This window comes from Elgaria multicarinata, chromosome 3 (assembly GCF_023053635.1).
Source record: "Elgaria multicarinata webbii isolate HBS135686 ecotype San Diego chromosome 3, rElgMul1.1.pri, whole genome shotgun sequence".
Lineage (NCBI taxonomy): Eukaryota > Metazoa > Chordata > Lepidosauria > Squamata > Anguidae > Elgaria > Elgaria multicarinata.
Window position 1 is genome coordinate 46,752,392 of NC_086173.1, and position 18,329 is coordinate 46,770,720.

The 18,329-nt window shown below is 39.6% G+C and overlaps 1 protein-coding gene across 1 annotated transcript in view; it reads right to left on the reverse strand.

The window, feature by feature from the left end:
- LOC134394556 (E3 ubiquitin-protein ligase RNF213-like) overlaps window positions 1-18,329 on the reverse strand; it is a 101,812-nt gene that overhangs the window by 78,140 nt on the left and 5,343 nt on the right. Inside the window, exons 3-12 of the mRNA XM_063120118.1 lie at window positions 16,342-16,532; window positions 15,979-16,104; window positions 13,329-14,042; window positions 12,246-12,433; window positions 10,774-10,932; window positions 10,044-10,240; window positions 8,622-8,914; window positions 6,647-6,897; window positions 3,828-4,037; window positions 263-458 (exon numbers count right to left, since the gene is read on the reverse strand). Of these exons, the coding sequence (XP_062976188.1) occupies window positions 263-458; window positions 3,828-4,037; window positions 6,647-6,897; window positions 8,622-8,914; window positions 10,044-10,240; window positions 10,774-10,932; window positions 12,246-12,433; window positions 13,329-14,042; window positions 15,979-16,104; window positions 16,342-16,497 (2,490 nt within the window). The 5' untranslated portion in view covers window positions 16,498-16,532. The remainder of the gene's footprint in view (window positions 1-262; window positions 459-3,827; window positions 4,038-6,646; window positions 6,898-8,621; window positions 8,915-10,043; window positions 10,241-10,773; window positions 10,933-12,245; window positions 12,434-13,328; window positions 14,043-15,978; window positions 16,105-16,341; window positions 16,533-18,329) is intronic.

Consider the following 18,329-nt stretch of genomic DNA (forward strand, 5'->3'; position numbering starts at 1 on the left):
ATTCCTATGATATAAAATATGGTGCCTCAATTAAAGTGTCTCTATTCAAGAGACCTCAAATTTTTCATCGAAGTTTCTTTCACAGTTTTATGATTTTTCAGTAAAACTGTTGTTTTTGAATTTACAGAATACTGGGTTCTTTATTTTGAATGTATGAAACCTTATTTATTGATGGACTGGTCAGTGTGAGCAGCTGACATATGCAAATTTGCGTTGAAGACAATTTAATAAGAAAAGGGGGGGAAAGGAAATGAGAACAAACCTCACAATTACGCTGCAAGATTTGGATACTCTTCAGTCTATGGTAAGTTCCTAGAAGATACTCGAACAGATCAGCCGAAGAGTTGGAGACAAATTCTACCAAGTCTCCTAGAGGCAGCAAGGAAAACCATGACCTGAACAGTGCTCTGTTTCCTTCCATCAAATGCTTCTTTTGTTTCATTAGTGGTAGCAAGTTTCTGCAAACACAAATAAAAAAGAACTTCAACATCCAAAGAACAGAAGTATACAGTATACAGAAGAGATATATGACAGACCTAATACAAATTTTTGCATAGTTAAGAACAAAATGAAAATGATTGATTGAAACCACGATTCGACCCTAGTTTCATATTCTGTTTTACAAGCAGCACTTAAACTAGTTTCCTAATTCAGAAATTACAGAAATATATTTAACAAGCCATGACCTCACGTGTGCAAGAGGAAGAAGGAAGGGATCAATCTGGAATGCTAGAGATAAAAACTACTCTGCTCACTTTCAGCAGCTGCCAAGACTATATGGATACCAAATTTAATACTGAGGCTAACATTCCCATTTCTGGAACTGCATCTCTTTATAAATATATCTAAAATATTCAGAAACGCTTTTATAAGGCACTTTATAAACTTGTTATCCTTACTGAATACACTACCGTGGTCTCCATTGGCAGCTGCTGAAATTAAATGTTAAATAAAGCAATATGCTTTAAGGTAGATTCTTGCAATGAGCAAGGGATTGGACTCGATGGCCTTGTAGGCCCCTTCCAACTCTACTATTCTATGATTCTATGAAACACACATTCCTCCTGGTGAAGGTATCATTCCAAGGAGATTTTTTGGGGGGGGGGGGGGAACGGGACTGATTTGACTATCAGCAGTGGTTATAATGATCAAACTCAGAAATTTCTTCTTCAAAGATGAAAGACTCATAATATTGTTCAAGAAAGGGCAATCAAACTGCACAAAAAGTCAATCAAACCTTTTAGATACGTTCTTGAAGTACTGGCTTTTCAGTAAGAACAGATTACTTTAGGTAATTCCTTTGTTCTGTTTCATCTTGCCAGTAAATAAGAATTCTTGTTATATTTATAGGTGGTTCCTCTGCTTTTAATTCAATTAACAGGAAAAAGGGTTCATTCAAATTATCCAAACAAACTGACTTTAGCTTTTTTCTTGTCCAACCTTTACACTCACATACTTGTATTAGAGTATAATTTTGATAAATGTAAAAGAATTTCCATTTTAGTTTGTGATTATATTCCTAGTAGACAGACACTCTGCAATTACTGTTTCATCTGTTTTCCTAGAACTCAAGTAAGTCTCTAGGTTTTTGTTTTTTTCCTAGAATCCTCCTAATTCCACCCTTCTTTGTACAAAGTTCAGGCTCTAATTTCTGCAGTATACATGGATCTGTTGTGTGTTCAGTTTCAGTTAATTTTAATCTGTTTTAAAAAGCATTTGTGGATTAAGCCTATTAAGGGGAAAACAAAACACAAGTAAATACCATGTTTTAGCAATAAAAATAAATAAAAACATAAAGAACATTTATCTACTCATTATTAGTGGTAGATTAGTATAGCAGTATTGGGGGATATCTTATTAATTTATTTTACAAAATTTTGATGTTAAATATTATTAAAAATGATTAAAATGTTATTTAAAAACCTCATTTTGGGGTTCTGTTTCAATGTATTGTTAGCACCTCATATTCATCTGATCCAGTTCTGGTTCTGAAAAAATACTTATGGCGGACTGAGAGCCTTGGGACCAGTAGGGCTCCCTTCTCCATCTTGAATTCAGGGTACACTGACCATTTCCAGCAGTTTTTATCTAACTTAAGGGTCCCACCTTTTATTTCAAGCTTTTAACAAAAAATAAAAAGTTAAAGTTAAAAGAAAACTATTTCTAGCTACTGTGTCTCTGATGGAGTCAACAGACCAAGGTGGTTTTGATGTACCTCTGCCACAAGACCCACTCACAGAGATAAACAACTTAATATTTAAACATGAAAATACCCAGCCCAATAACGGAGGAGACGTGGCTCTCCAACCCAACTTTAACATTAGGTTTGAAATATTTTTTATTACCTACTGAAAAAAGGTTAAACATAACATATTTGCATTAAGTTCAAATATTTTGCTATTTACTTTTTAATTATGTAGGTATTTATATGTATACTATAGTTGTTTGGGAAACTCAAGACATTTTGGATTTATTTTTAGTTTTCCTAACAGGCAATCAGGCAACTTAGTTTCTTTTATATCTTTTATTGAATTTATGTTCTTTTAACTATATATATATATATATATATATATATATTCAAAATAATAGTATTTTTTTGTTAAGATGCCCCCCCCCCCATAAATTCCATAGCCAAGAGGCCACAGATTCTTCTGGACGACCCTGACCATGATCAAATTTTGCCAAAATATTTCATGAAGTCAAAGTTACCCTTATTTAACAGCCTTACTTTTCAGTATATAACGGATTCAATATAATGGCAATAGTACGAATGAATGCCCTTTGCTCCTTAGCCAAAAAGGAATCAGGTTTACAAACTCCTCACGTGGGTGAGGGATTCCTCTTGCCCTGTAACTCTCTTTTCCTTTTTCCATTTATGCCACATGATATATCTTCCTCTATTGTTAATGTACTATAAAAAGACATATCTAAAAAGAGGTAAAGGCTTCAGGAGGAAGAGCACACACACACACACACACACACACACACACAAAATATCCCACTTCTCTGACATATATGAAGTTGCAGGTTCTACAAAGAGACTGGCTGTATTCAGACAACACAATAGTCAGTGGTGGGCTAATTGTCAACTCCATGGTTGATAATCAAGGGGATACTCCCCACACAACATGATTATAATCAACCATGGTGTGGATTAAGGCAGGGTCGAGTTGACTATTATTCAACAGTGCGTTTGATTGACACACACCCCAGCCACCGCAAGTTCTGCTGGATGGACTACAGCGGCCACCACCACTTTGATTATTCTTTCTAGGGGACTCCGTAGTCACTGAAAATAACCAACTAGGTGTGATGAAATAGTCAATGGTGCCCGACAGACAACACAATAACCAACAATTGTTCAAATAATCAACTCTGCACAGCATTGGTTATTTTGGCCAAATAACCAATCGTGGTGTGAAACAGTCCCAAAATACGACATAATAACCTACCCAGTCACTGGGGAACAGGCAAAGCATACGTGGAAAGTGCTACCCCAAAGCAAACTTAGCTATTCTTTTATTTTTAAAAGTGATGTATGTTTCTTGATCTCCTCTAAAAGGACACCACATTCTATATTACAGGGTTAAAGAGCAATGAAGGATAAAACAGAGATCAGGGCAGCATATGCCTAGTACAAAAGGGAGATTACATGACATTCCATCTATGAAAAGCAGAATAATTTTTACAATGAGACTTTGATTTAGAATAATTCAGATTTATGTCCAATATATAGAAACAGGATACCAAGGTCTAAACAATGCAACCCATTGATAACAACATTTCAGAAAGAAAGGAAGTAACAAAGCAAATGCATTAAAACTCACTTCTTATGTTCCTGTTTATCTCTGTATTCCATAAATGGAAAGCCTTCCAGCCCTGCCCATTTATTTTCAGAGTTAAATAGAGAAGGCACTTGAACAGAGTCAAGACCAATAGAAGTAGTAAACAGATGAAGAATTGGAATTGTCCACAACCACTGGTGAATTTCCTCTCCATTACAGCTATTGTAGAACTTGATCAAGTATTCTTCCATTCTAAAGGGGAAAAATAATAAATTAAGACCTACCAGGAAAAGAAATCAAATTTGCATCGAACACGTATCTTTGCATGAAAGTAAAGGCTAGCAGTATTTCACTGGGCACATATTCCTGATATATGCAGGAGACCACAACCGGAGCTCCATCAATGAACTAGCTAAATTCTTTCTCTTTCCCACTTGGTCAGAGTCTTAGCACCAACCACTGGATGAAAGCAATGGAACTTGTCATGCTCATTAGGTGTGTCATGCTTGAAGCTTGCATATGCAAATATATAGTGGCAACTAGGGCTCTGCACAGCTCTCCGCCTTTCCTCAGAGGCTGTTTCAGAACCTCTGAAACAGCCTGATTTGACTTGCTTCGGGCTAGCCCACCTTGCCTCGGTACTGAAGCAAGATTCAAGTCTCCCGAAGCAGGTTGGCTTTTGTAGGGTTCCTGGGTGCCGGGTGCACAACAGGCAACCCAAGAAATCCAAGCACAAATCCAACCGGGAGTCCATTGGACTCCTGACTTCCTGCCTGCCCCCTGCCTGTTCCCCCCAAAATTGGTGCTGCTGCCACCACCATCGGAACTTACCTTCCTGCGCATCCTTTTCCCTGAGAGCAAAGGTGCAATTTAAAGATAAGATTATGGGGGGGCTGTGTTTCTTTAATAACTCTATGGTCGCAGACTAAGGGAAATGGCCCTTTTCTAGCAGCCATAGAGCTATTAAAAAAAGAGAGAGCTGCTGTGATCTTACCTTTAAATTGTGGCTCGGCTCTCAGGGAAAAGGATGTATGGAGAGGTAAAGTCCCAGCAGTGCGGCGGAGGTGACTGGAAGGGGCAGGGAGGGAGAGGGAGGTGAGTCCAATGGACTCATGGATGGCCTTGCACCAGCTTTCCTGGGCAGAGTGAGCAGCACAGCTCTGCCCCAATTCAGCCTAAGGCACTCCAAGCTTCAGTACTGAACTGCTTCGGCTTCAGGCCGAACCGGTATCACCTCAGATGGGGCTAAGGCAGTGCATACCCCTCGACCCGGATTTGGGTCTTCCGCTAAGGTGGTGCGCAGCCCTAGTGGCCACATTTGGACGTCACTTTAAGCCATGGTGGCTTTAAGCTACTCACAGTAGCTTGTTTTTAAAAAAATAGTCCATGATGCCCTGCCACACGAACTGGCTAATAAGCTCCCATGAGTACCTTAAGATACTGTGCATAATCTGAGTCATCCCCCTAACCTGCTGCAGTTCTCCCACCAGAAGAGTAGTTGCGTTTCACCTACTGACAAGATCACAGCAGCTACTGTTCGGGTGGAAAACATCAAAGGGGTAAAGTACAAAGGGTTAAAAACCAGTGCTTCCAGCATCACCCCGACAAGGAAGCTGTAGTTCTAAAGTGTTCGAAGTTTGCAGGATCGGGGTCAAACTTCATATACAGTCTCCCCAGTCAGGAGACACTCGATGCATCATCCAAACTCTGTGCTATTACTCACAAAGGAGCAAAAATCGCAGGTGCAGCCACTACCCATAAGCCTTTGAAAGCAACAATGGCCTGCAGGCCTACATTTTCCCCTATAGACACTACTGAAATAGCCCATGTAGACTGTGCTTTAACACAGAGAACACCCATGAGGAGCAGAGCAACAGCGATCTGAACTACTCTTGCAGCACAACTCTGTAGGTGACCAAAATAACCCACAATGCCAGCCAGCTGACACAATAACCCACTATGTGTTAAATAATGCATATTGCAGACCATGGGTTAACTGAGTAGGTTATTTTGGCTAAATAAGCATCGTGGATTAAAAAATTCCCAATAGTTAACACAATAACCCATGATGGGTTAAATAAACCACTGTAGCTTATTTAACCCACTGTGGGTTTTCGTGACGTCTGAACCCAGTCAGTACTTCATAGTCACCAAATCAACAACACAGTCCCTAAAATAATTTTGATGTATTTTTCCTCTTCTGCATTCTGACTAAGGCATAGGAACTGTAAAGGCCATTATAGAATGGATTGGATTCTTAGTGTTCTTTCCACATTTATGGAAGGCACACCAATCCAGCAGACTGCCACTGGTGAAAAGGGTGGAGGAGGCCATTTTTGCCAATCCCCGTCCTGAATAAAGTAGTCAGCTTGCTACTTTATTCTCCCACTGTTTGAAGGTCCCTCAATCCTCAAGAACAATTTTTCAGGGGAGTGTATGAGGCTGCTTGGAGGAGAGGAAAATCAGCAAGGATCTTCTCCACCCACTTTCATCATCAAGACTTTCCTGTGAATGTAACTCCACACATGAGACATTTCTGTTAGTGAAAGGGAACAGAATCCAAGAGATTATATTTTAAAGTGCAATAAAAAAGAACCAAACTTCATTACATGATATTTTCTTGTTATCTTTCATACTACTGCTACCTTTTATCTGACAGAAGCTCATAGCCTTTAGTAGATAAGTGACATGCATAATTCAGCAGATGCATCTATCTGGAGATACAGAATGGGGAAGTCTGAACCTGTTAAATTTTTGTACATCAAAAAACTGACTGCTAAAAAGTTGCAACAATTGTTATTTTACACATCTATTCAAGCACTGACCCTTAATTTTCAAACCCCAAATTACATACTACATACCTTGGAATTGTTGAAAACGCCTCTTGGAGAGAATATATTTCATTTACTACATCTGCTGGTGACGTCTCCAAACAAAAAAGGCTGCATAACTTTGCCAGATCCTCCTTTGTTGTTGGAAGACTGTAGAAGTCTCCTAGTAGAACAACGATCAATGCCAGGCCCAGCTTATTTTGCATTGGACAATTTGCAGTGTTCTGGTTAAGAAGAGGACGGGCTACTTCTCTCAAATAACCCAGTATTAGCTCTTTCATCTAAATAGAGAGACAAAGTAATAAAAAAAAATCCACCTCTATCGGTCACCTCCAGTGCCTTGCACAAGTATTCACACACACCCCTTTGACTTTTCCACATTTTGTTGTGTTACAACTCATAGCTGTAATTGCTGCCAAAGGTGTTTCTACCAAGTATTGACTCAGGCGGGTGAATAATTATGCAACCAACAAATGTCAGTTTGTTTTTGTTTACTTAACTTTTGTACCCCTATAAAAATAATTTTCATTTTCAAAGTATTAAGTATGTTGTGTAAATCAAATTGTAATTCCATTTTTGTGACACAAGAAAATGTGGAAAATCAAAGGGTAGTGAATACATGTGCAAGGCGCTGTATCTTCTCTGGGAGGCATTCTACTCCCTTATCAGGCAGACATTATCCAGATGATCAGTCAATTCATACCCAATAGCACATTCCATTAGCATCATTGATTTCCATACAGGTATAAGAGTGCAATCTCCAGTTATGAGGAAGAGGCTTGCTGGTTGTCACCCATTTATGCTGGGCATGGAGGAAGAGAAGATCCTCCTTGGTGCCCAGCATAAAAACAGAGCATACTATCAAACTAAGAACAGTGCTAGTAGCACCCCATTTCTGCTGCATGCTCCAAAAGGAAGAAGCAGCAACAAACAGAGAGTGGTCTGGGTCAGAGAAAACAGCTGCCCACAGGTGTTATTTTGTGCTGTCAGCCCTGCACGTGCTGCACAAAACATGTCTGTGGGCTGCATGTTGTACACCCCTGCTAGTTTGGATCTTTTGGAAGCTAGCATTGCTCTGCTTATGTTTCTAAAAAGAATTAGCATATATATTAAATAACATGCATGTCAAAATGGTGATGGATGGTGATGGATGTCCAACATTTGGCAATTATGCTGATGTATGTTGAACATTACCAAAATGCAATTGTCAGTGTTTGCTGATGTATGTTTCACAAGGGGAAAAAGAATTATCTATTTTCATATGACATTTACCAACTTTGCGCTTAATCGACATTCACCAAATTCATAGCAATTTTCATAAGATGTATAATAAAATAATTCTAGCTCCTTGAATAACTAGTTAATGACAGCAAATTGAGAAGGGTGCATAAATTAATCCTGTGTAGCTCCTATGAATGAGCTGGGAAGCAGAACAGCAAATTTAAAAATTACTGGGTTCACCCACCAGCATCCTCCAGTCTCCTTATTTTTTACAGATGATCAGTTTTGCCATCAATATAACAACAGCCCAATGAATTCGAAAAAACAACCTCGTGGAGGACAACTGCAATCTTGCTTCCTCCACAGCCCCCAACATTCTTACACAGCAGTGATGCCATTTGGGTGATATGGAAAGAAGTGGAGCATCCAGCGGCCCTGGCAAGCTACAGTTTACTTGTAAAGCACTAGCAAACCTCGTAAAGCAGCAGCACCCTTGGCGTGGAGGCAGCACAGCAGGCAGAAGATTATACTAGAGACCTATGTGGTGTTACTCTGCATGTGGAGGAAGCAGGATTATGTCTGATGGGCGCACTCAACTGAGAACTATTGCAACACAATTCACATACCTACACAGCCCCTATTTTCTATCTGATCTTTTTCTTTTGCTGTTATGACAGAGATTGGGGACACCCAATCTAGTTTCAAACAACAAAAATGTTCAAGTGCCTTATTCAAGTTAGACAGACCTAAATAAGCAGTAAAAATATGAAGGTTTTATATATACCTGCTTTTCTCCAAACTGTAATTCTATCCATTCTTTTGGCACGTTCTCATATACCATTGGTTTCCTATTCACAAGGTAAAACTGACGAAACTGCTGAAGAAAATTCTTGACATTGATAGGAGTCCAGGTGTTTAGTATACTGAAGAGGTTTTCCAGCATTACTTTTGCTGCTATTCGTTTCCCTTTCACAATATCTTTTTCAGAATTATTGCACCCTGGAATACGGCTCTTAAAACTGTTCCATAAAGTCTCAGAGGGTTTAGCACATACTATATCATCATACTGATGCCAATCTGTTGATTAAAACAAATCCCATTGAGATTTCATGACACAAGACCAAGCTTCAATAAATCCAATTGCCTGCCTTGCCTGTGGCAACTTCCCCCACCCCATGTGTCATGTGCTCCCTCCTCTACCCCAACACATACAATAATTGTTTTTACTGCTGGTGGTGCCTTCTGCAAAACCCTAGCCCAAGGGAGACAAACTTCAGCTCCTTTCCTCCACAGACAAATTGATTCTCTCCCTCAGGCAAGGGCAAAGTAGGTTAACTCCAGTCCCTGGGACAGGCTTTCTGCTGATCAACAACACTTCTGTCTTGTCTGGGTTTAACTTCAGCTTATTCACCCTCATCCAACCCATTATCAACCCCAGGCAGCATTTCAAGGTTTCAACTAGGTGTCTAAGAGGAATAGAGTTGGGTGATATCAGCATATTGGTGGCACCTTACTCCAAGGCTCAGAATGACCTTTTTCCAGTGGTTTCATGAAAGTATTAAAAAAAATGGGGGACAAGATAAAACCTTGTGGGACACTACAGAGTAATGATGATGGAGTCAGATGGTAATCCCCCAGCTCCACCTTCTATTCTGGACACAGCCTGATAGAAAGAACCCGAACCACTGCAAAACAGCATTCCCAAGGCCCAGCCCTGCCAGACAGTCCACAAGGATACCATGGTGAATGTTATCAAAAGCTGCTGAAATGTCCAAAAGAACTAATAGGGATGCACTCTCCCCAGCCAGTTCCTGCCGTAGGTCATCCATCAAGGCAACCAAAGGAGTCTCAGCCCCATATCCACTCTGAAAGCCCGATCAAAATGTGTCTAGATAAACAGCTTCATCTAGATGCATCTAGATGCAAAACCTTCTCTATCACCTTTGCCAAGAATGGCACATCTGAGGCTGGCCTATAGACTGCTCTCCTGGGTCGATGGAAGGTGTTTTTTTTTTTTAAATAAAGATCTTATTATTCCCTCTTTTAAACAGTAGGGATCAACCCCCTCCCACAAAGAGACATTAACCATTTCCATGCATCAGTCCTACCTTGTCTGATTTAATCTATACAACTACAGAATCTCACTTTCTAAATCATTATCAAAATTAAGCAAATGCACAATCACACACTGAGGATAAATCCTTACCTTTACCACACAGGTAAATTGAAGTTATAAACAAACAACGATTCACAATTATTCCTTTCGGAGCAGGTTTGTAAATGAATTCATAGCTTGCTTCCTTCCCGGGTGCAACATAGTATTTATAAGGAATTGGTTTGTTCATGTTGTCCTTATGAATGGTAACATAGCCTTCAATTAGGTGACCATGCTCACCAAGCTCCCTGTTTGTTTAAATAAACCACATGTATGTACACTTTAGAAGCAAAGCAGGACAATGGACAAGCAATAGATTATTCTAACAAAACTTTTTGGAATGAAACGTTTATGAAAAGCAGAAGTCTATAAACATTCTCCATTTAAACTCTAATTGAGCTGGTTTGTATGTCATGGGATGTTTAGCGCATGGGCTGTTGGGGATAAGCGGGAGTGGATGAGTGCACTGTTTTTGGCTCAATCCTTGCTTCCACTTTCGATTAACAATCTACAATCACCCCATCTGTAGGTTGTTATGATGTCCAAACCTGAACCCTGAATCTGTCAAGAGACAGAAAAGTGGAGGAAGTGTGTATGTCCATGCATAGGTGTAGCAATTATGCATGTCTGTGTGTATGAGAATGGGGGCAAGTAGGTGTGTATGTGTGTACACACAGAAACATCTTCTGCTCTGTCACTGCATACAGACCTTAGGATCAAAACATTTGTCACCCCTGACATAGAGTATGTTTGAACATTCAACATGCAAAACTGTACTTACTTTGAGCAAGTCAGCTCACAGATATTGTCCTTCCAGTTCTCATAACCAGAAATGCCTTGTGCCCTGATGAAGACTTTGTGCTTCCCAGGATCAAATTTGAAATCCTTAGACAGTATGGCATGAAAATATACTGTAACACCATCATCAAAATGCACATTGCTGCAACCGAAAGTTTGAAAGGGGTTAGCATAACTTGTTTTGGTGTGAAGAAGAAGAAGAAGAAGAAGAAGAAGAAGAAGAAGAAGAAGAAGAAGAAGAAGAAGAGCAACATAATCTTCTAATAGAATATGGTTCCATAATATTCAAGAGTCCATACTAGAATTCTACATATTAGAGAAACATGAGAAAAGAGAAAGCTACCAAGGAGAGAGATGTGAAAGTTCACAAAATACAAGATGCAGGCACGTTTATACAAGACAAAGAAAGCAGATTATCAAAGAAACTCAAATATGCGATTGCTGGAAATGAACAATAGTATGACATGGCTTCCTCCAAACTTGGAGCTACAGTACAGAGGTCATGACCACCCAGTCCCTAGTCCCAAAGTTCAGTTGACACCTGAGATTTGTTCTGCTCTGTGCTTGCTGGGTGCAAGTCATAACAAACCTCCACCTGAGAGTTAGAGACAGAGGCAGGGGAGTGTGGATGCAAGAGCGTTCTGAGTTCAAAGAATCTGTTTTGAACAGAGGCAGTATACGTCAACACCCCTCCACCTTTCATCTCCAGCGGACAAGTGGAAACAGAGGCAAGTGGGTTCCCCAGAGATGGGAGATAAAGTTGAATCCCTTCCGCCTGTACCTCTGTATTGGAGATGGGAAGCAGAGATGCATGGGCTTGCCACTGCACCTGATGGCAAAATTGAAACACATGTTTTAAGGCAGGGAAGAAAAATTGTATGGAGCTTTCTCCTGTCAAGACCCAAGCTAATGTATCACAAAACATGGATGCTGTTTCTGCCATGAACCTGTGCCCATTTCATACACCAAGATTACATTACAACCACGCAGTGTGGGAGAAGGCACTGCAATTCAAGATGTGTAGTATTTCATCAGCAGGCTTAACTCTGCTACTTTTAGCAGAAAATTGTATGATGCAAATAATTATACCAGAAAAATGGAGCTATAGCTGGGCTGCCATGGTAAAATGTCAAGTGTACTTGCTGCTCTCCAATTTTAATAAGTGAAATGTCACTAGGCAAGTCAAGCAAGGTGAAAAAGCTGGATATTTTTTGCCTTCCTACTTTTTTGAACACAATATGCACTGGTCAAAGTACTATTTTATTTTTAAAAGTGAACAAAAAACCTTACCTGAAAGATGACATATCAGCTGAAACATTTTATAGTTTCAGGTTTAGTGAAACTTCAGAATAGGCTAAAAAGAGAGCCAATGTCCACAGAACTATACAACAACTGCTACTGGTCTTTTCTTAATGCATTTATAACTAGTTCAAAATTTTACAAAATATGCTATACCTTTGTTTAACTGCATTGACTTTGCGATTTGCCTGTTGTTTCTCAGCCTTCTGATTTATCTGTTCTTTCTTCTGATTTACAACAGCAGGAGCCTTTCCATCCTCACCAGATTCCTCCACAGGAGTTGTCATTTTTTCCACTTTTTCACACCCTCTCTCTGCTTTAGTCTCTTCTTCCAACTTTGCTTTCTGTAACACAGGTATACACAAGAATAAATAAACAAACAAAAAATACTAGCCCACCTTGCCACATGTACGTATTTTAGTTATTTGTGGCCTGAAGCAAGGGGAAGGCAACTTTTGCTTGTAAGGAGAAAATTATGGCTTGCCACAGGTGAGCAGGCAAGTTATTATTTCAGACACTTGGAGGAACAAAGATACAAAGGGACTACAAACCATTCTGTTTTTACATAAATCAAGTTATTCTTTCAGCACCATCAGGCAAATGCTAGGGCCCACTTGCTTCTTTACTGGATTGGTGGGCTCATTTAATCATTTTTCCCTCTCCACCACACTGCACATAACAAAACTGCCCCAAAGAAGAGAGCCCTCCTTTAATACCCCCGTCATACAATATAGCACCAGGATTGTGATGACCTAAAACAGGACATTCTTCAGATGTGTAAGACTACAAAATTTCCACTATCACTAGCCATGGGAAAGCTAGACTAAAAATATGGCTCAGTCCTTCACTCATTGCATCCTCTCAGAAATTGACAGCAATGAAAAACATTCTTAAAGAAGCCCCTCCAGTGGGACAGGTGGGGTCTTCACTTTTTTTCTTTGCCACAAGGTGCTGAGAGGAGCAGCTACTCTAAGTGAAAGACTGAACGATCCTTTTGCACACTCCCCACTGAGGAGGGGTGAAAAAGGGACGGCTTGCTTTCAGTGCTCCCTGTGTTGTTGCCCTGAGGCTAGTAAATCCAATAGGAGCAAGTCCACTAACTCAGGTGCAGGGAGGGGGCACTTTGCCTGGAGGCCTCTAAGAGCCCCATCACATCTGTCATTGACAGGAAGAAGACACAGAACTCTGTTCTTTCCATCTCAAGCCAAGACGGTTGCGGTGAAGCCTTGGCCAACTTACCTTTGAAACCGAAGCACTCCTCTGTTGCTTGTCTGCCTCTTCAATTTTTGTTTTATGACTCAATCTCATTTCAGATTCAGACGAAGATTCCTTAATTCCTTGGTTTTGATCTTCTGAGCTCAATTTTACGTCTTTGTTTTCAGATGATTCAACACTCAAGTGAAGGTCTGAAGACATGTTGTCTGCATCTCCCTCAGAAATAGTTGGTATTACATCTCCAATGAAACTCTGAGTGTTCAATTTATTTCCCAGAGATTGATCAGTTGAAACAGAATTTATGTTACTTCGTTCTTCACTAGAACCTGTCTGTTGATTGATTATATCATCATTTTTGGAGCTTTCCTCCTCCATCTTCTTCTCTGTGGCTGCAGCACTATCATTTTGACCTGCTGCACCATTTTTACTGTCTTGCTCTGATCTAGCCTTGATATCAATACTGCCACCATGATTTTCTGAAACTATTTCTGGACGTTGATCTGTATTCAAGGGACTGATTTTAATCTGGCCTCCCCTTTCACCAGTGGATACTGTATCTGATTTGGTTGATTTAGTTTTGGAGTTCTGACTTTCTTCTGGTAAGTTTTTTGCATCTGCCACTTCTGAGTTTATAGGATAATCAAGACTGGATGGTACTGAACTTAAGGATGTTGTCAAGGAATCTTGAACTTCAAAGTCTGAAACTTCCTTGTTCTTTTTATTTTTCTTCTTCTTTTTCTGCATAGTAGAAGAAAAACAGCCTTAATAACAGGGAAACTCCGCATTTAAAGTGTTTCAAGTAAAGTAAGCACAGATAATTCAACCTACGTCTTCATGAGATAGAAACTTCTGTGTACTGATTCCAGCACATTATCTCCTCACTTTGAGCTTTAAAATCAGAGTAGGAAGAGACCAGAGCACCCTAGTCCCATTTTGTGAGGCAAGACCATCAACTGACCAGAAATTAAGACTTTGCAATCTGAACCACAGTATGACATATACAGAAAGCGGCGGCACAGCAGAAAGTTTCGAGCAAAACAAATTGTTCCAGCTAAATCACACAGCCAAGCTAAGCAACAAACTGAAAGAGAATCCACAACCAAAAACTGGGGGGAGGGGGGAAACAATTACACCCCAGATCAGCTCTGAGTAAAACTTACTCCAGAGATTTAGTTTAGCAAAATACTAATGTGGGTTTCTAGAGTCACAATTTCCCAAAACTGAGAAAAATACTCCCCTTATGCAGTAATCTGTTGAAGAAAAAAAAACCTAATACCAAACCCAAAAGCAGATTATATCCCAATAAAACAAAAAGGGTCTTTGTAATATTATTAGGAACTACATCTAGAATTCCCTGCTCACTATTCTAAGTAAGTATCCTGCTTACTGTTCTAAGTAATTAGCAAAGCCCAACCACTATCTACAGCCTGCATGTTTTTTCACTCCACAGGTAGCAAAAATTCCTTTGGGTTTCTGCTCTCATTCTCACTATCTCCTCCACAGTTTAACCTAGCAGTAGCTTCCTGGGGGATGGTATCCAATTAACTTGCTCCACTAACAGAACACATCAGTGGTGCAGGAAGGGGGTGATAAATCTTTCCTCTCCAGCTCCCCCAAACCTTCAAAATCATCTTGAGGTTTGGGGAACTTTGCATAGCAGATTTTGGGGGGCATGGGGCGAGGAGAGGAAAGGAAAGTCCCACTGCACAAATGGGAGCTCACTTGTGCAGTGCTGGATTTCCTCAGGGTTCTAACCAAGAAATATAGGATTTATATAGAAACATCTGGCAATTACTTTCATCATAAATGGGAGAGTTCAGAGTGACTGGGTTCGGACAACACAATAACCCCATGTTATTATACATTTTCTTAATCCTCTTTAAAAAAATGCAACTTTTTGTTCTTGAGTATTCTTTCAAAAGTCATATAGTTTTTGAGTAAATCATGGTTAAATGTCACACATAACCAATGTGAACACTGATTTTATACGTTCAAATGAAATTATCTCCAAAACTAATGGAGTTAACAAAAATGTGTAATTACAAAAAATATTTGTCATTAAATTTGAAACATTTCAGAAAAAAAATCATCTCTGTAACATAAACGGGTGAGAAGTTATGCATATTCAAATGTGGCAACTACATAATAGCGTGGCAGCCATGTTGATGATGTCATCACGCAGCCCCCCACCACTGGAATTTTGTAAGACTCACTTTTCTGAGACACTTATGTCATATATAAACAAAAAACATTCACTAAGCTTTTGCACTCGGTGGGGTAAATAAAACCTTCCTGGCTCTTGGACTACCAGGTGCATAGTAAGGGACTGTGCCAAGTTTTGCCCATCTGTCATCTGCTTGGAGATCCTCATCTTGCAACTTTTCTTGTCACTAGATTCTGACTAGAAGCAACCTCTCTTTGCTTTTCAATTCTTTTGAGGAAGTACATATTTAGAACTCACCTCACAGCTCCACAAAGCTTAGCAGTATATAGATTGAACCTCTACCATGTGTACGCCACCCTGATATCTTAATGATATAGGGCGGGATATAAATGTTTTTAAATAAAAATAAATAAAAATATAACCTTCTTCTAAACAGCAATTCACAGCAGACACTCATTCTTCAGAACAGTGTACTTGCTTAGGCTAAATACCACATACAGGAAAAACTACCTGCTGCGGGCTTGTGCCTGGTCTGCTGCCCTCATATTGGTCTGGTTTCTTCCTTCTCTTTCTGGAAGGAGATTTATCATCCTTATCCAGCTCATTCCTGTCAATATGGTTCACAATTTTTGCTACCTGTTGAAAAATAGCCTTGCTTTCAGAGAACTTCACATTTAGAAGCAAAGTTGTTTCTTGCTTATGAATGCAGCAAATATAAATCATTATTACAATCCAGAAAAACACAATGAACAGCTCCAAAATACCAAACATTAGTAAGACAGGTGTCAGGCATTGCTATTTTCTTGATTCAGAGAATGAGAAACATTATCAAAATCACTGCTATACAAACAAACTGTAGCCAAATATACTCACTTTTTTCTGTGATAGTGACGCTTGGCTCCCAGGGCTCTCCAACAAAGACTCTTCTGGCTCCCTCTGTGCTTGCTCAGTGGGTGGTTGTTTATCAAGAGAGGTTCCCAAGGAAGGGGAGCTTTCCACCTTCAGTTCTCCCCCAGGCTCCATCTCCATCTCTGAAGTCAGTTTGGCATCTCTATTCCCAGCAACTGGAACAAAATTCCCCCAGAAAGCCATGTAACTAGAAATTTGCAATTGGTTCAGAGGCATGGTTGTGGGTCTTACGGGTGAACAGAAACTGCCAATTAAGACACTTTGAAGTCAGCAAATTTTCTGTCAGAGCCATTAAGACAATGGCCTCCAGCACTCCACAAATTATTATTTTTTAAATGGTGTCCATAATGGCTATGGAATACAAAAAAGGTTAAAATTAGCTTTTTGAAAAGTAATTATGACCTTTTTGGTGCTGTGTAGCCACTATGGATGTCATTATTTCTTTTGGCACCCACAGGGGGAACCCTGGACCTCTCAAAGAGCAACATTTATTTACTGAGCTCCATGGCCTGCACCCCAGGGCACAAGTACTATTCAGTGAAGAAATGCAACGCATAGATTAAGAGTCAATAAATATGGTACAACATGATGTAGCTTTATGCACATTTTAGGATACAACCTTCTAATGCTCTCAGATGCTGTAACAGCACATTACCACAGATTCTCTCTATAACTTGTACTTCAAAATATCAGATTCAGCTACAACTAAAATTCCTTTTTGCTTCTTCTCTATGGCTTATGCTGTTGTTGTTTTTAATATGCTAATCTATGTCTCTGTGTTTTGTTTTATACAAAATAGGGTATACATCACTTCAGACATTTTATTTAGAACACAAAGGCAGGATATAATGTTTTAATAAATATGTCATCTAACAGCTGGCTTGCTAGTGGTATTATTCTAGTGCATGTTTTGGAATGCCATAATTCTGTTTTTCAAAAATTAAGTCTCCATTACAGAAAGCAAGGTAGGGAGAAAAAGCACTCTCTTCTACAATTATTATAACCTAGAGTTTTCAAATTGGAGACAAGGGATTTTTAAAATTTGCATGCTTTTGTTAGTGTAGATCACCTGCTATCTTTATATTGAAATGGTATAGGTATAGTTGAACTGGTTTGCAGGTCACTCTGAGCAATTTCAGGGTTGTTTAACCAAGGAATTACGAGAGGATTGGAGCATATGAACTGTGCACTTGCCATTGCTAATTTCAATTAATTAACTGGGCATTCCTAGATTGTTCTATGATTTCTGAACCTGGAAACTGTAGGTTGTTGTTGGGTTAAGCAATCCAGAATTCACCCAACAACAAATGATGGATAATTGTTGTTGGGTTGTCGAACCAGAAACAAACCAGAGTTTCTGCATTGAGATGACACAAAGGAACCCAGAAACAGGATCCTGAGTTAACTGATATCAGAAATGGTATGCAAGCAACTCGCATGTTCCACTCCTCCTGCAATTCCTGGATTAAACAACCCTGGAATTGCCCAGAGTGACCTGCAAACTGGATCAATGCGTAATAGGAATCACAAGATGTAGGAAGTGTTAGGAGTGTGCAGAAATTGGGCAAGTGAAGAATGAACAACTTGAGTATATCCAATGAAGTTTCAGGAAAAGAGGACACAAACAGTTTAGTAATTTAAAAAGGTGATTTAAGCATTACTATTCATTCCAAAAAGAGAATGAAAACATGAGGCTGGGGGAGGGAGAATGGAGAGATGGAACTAACAAAGATACACAAGAAGGATGGAAAAAATAGAAAAGTCCTTACACTTTGGTGGTATACTTATCCACTCCTACTCCCAAAGATAGAAGTTATGAAAACAGAAACCAGGGCAAGATTATAGTTGAGGAAAGGACACTGATGTGAACAACAATGACTCTATTATGCAGAACACACAGGCATTCAAGACTTATGTTCATGAGAGATGGTAAATTGGAGAAGCACCTACTC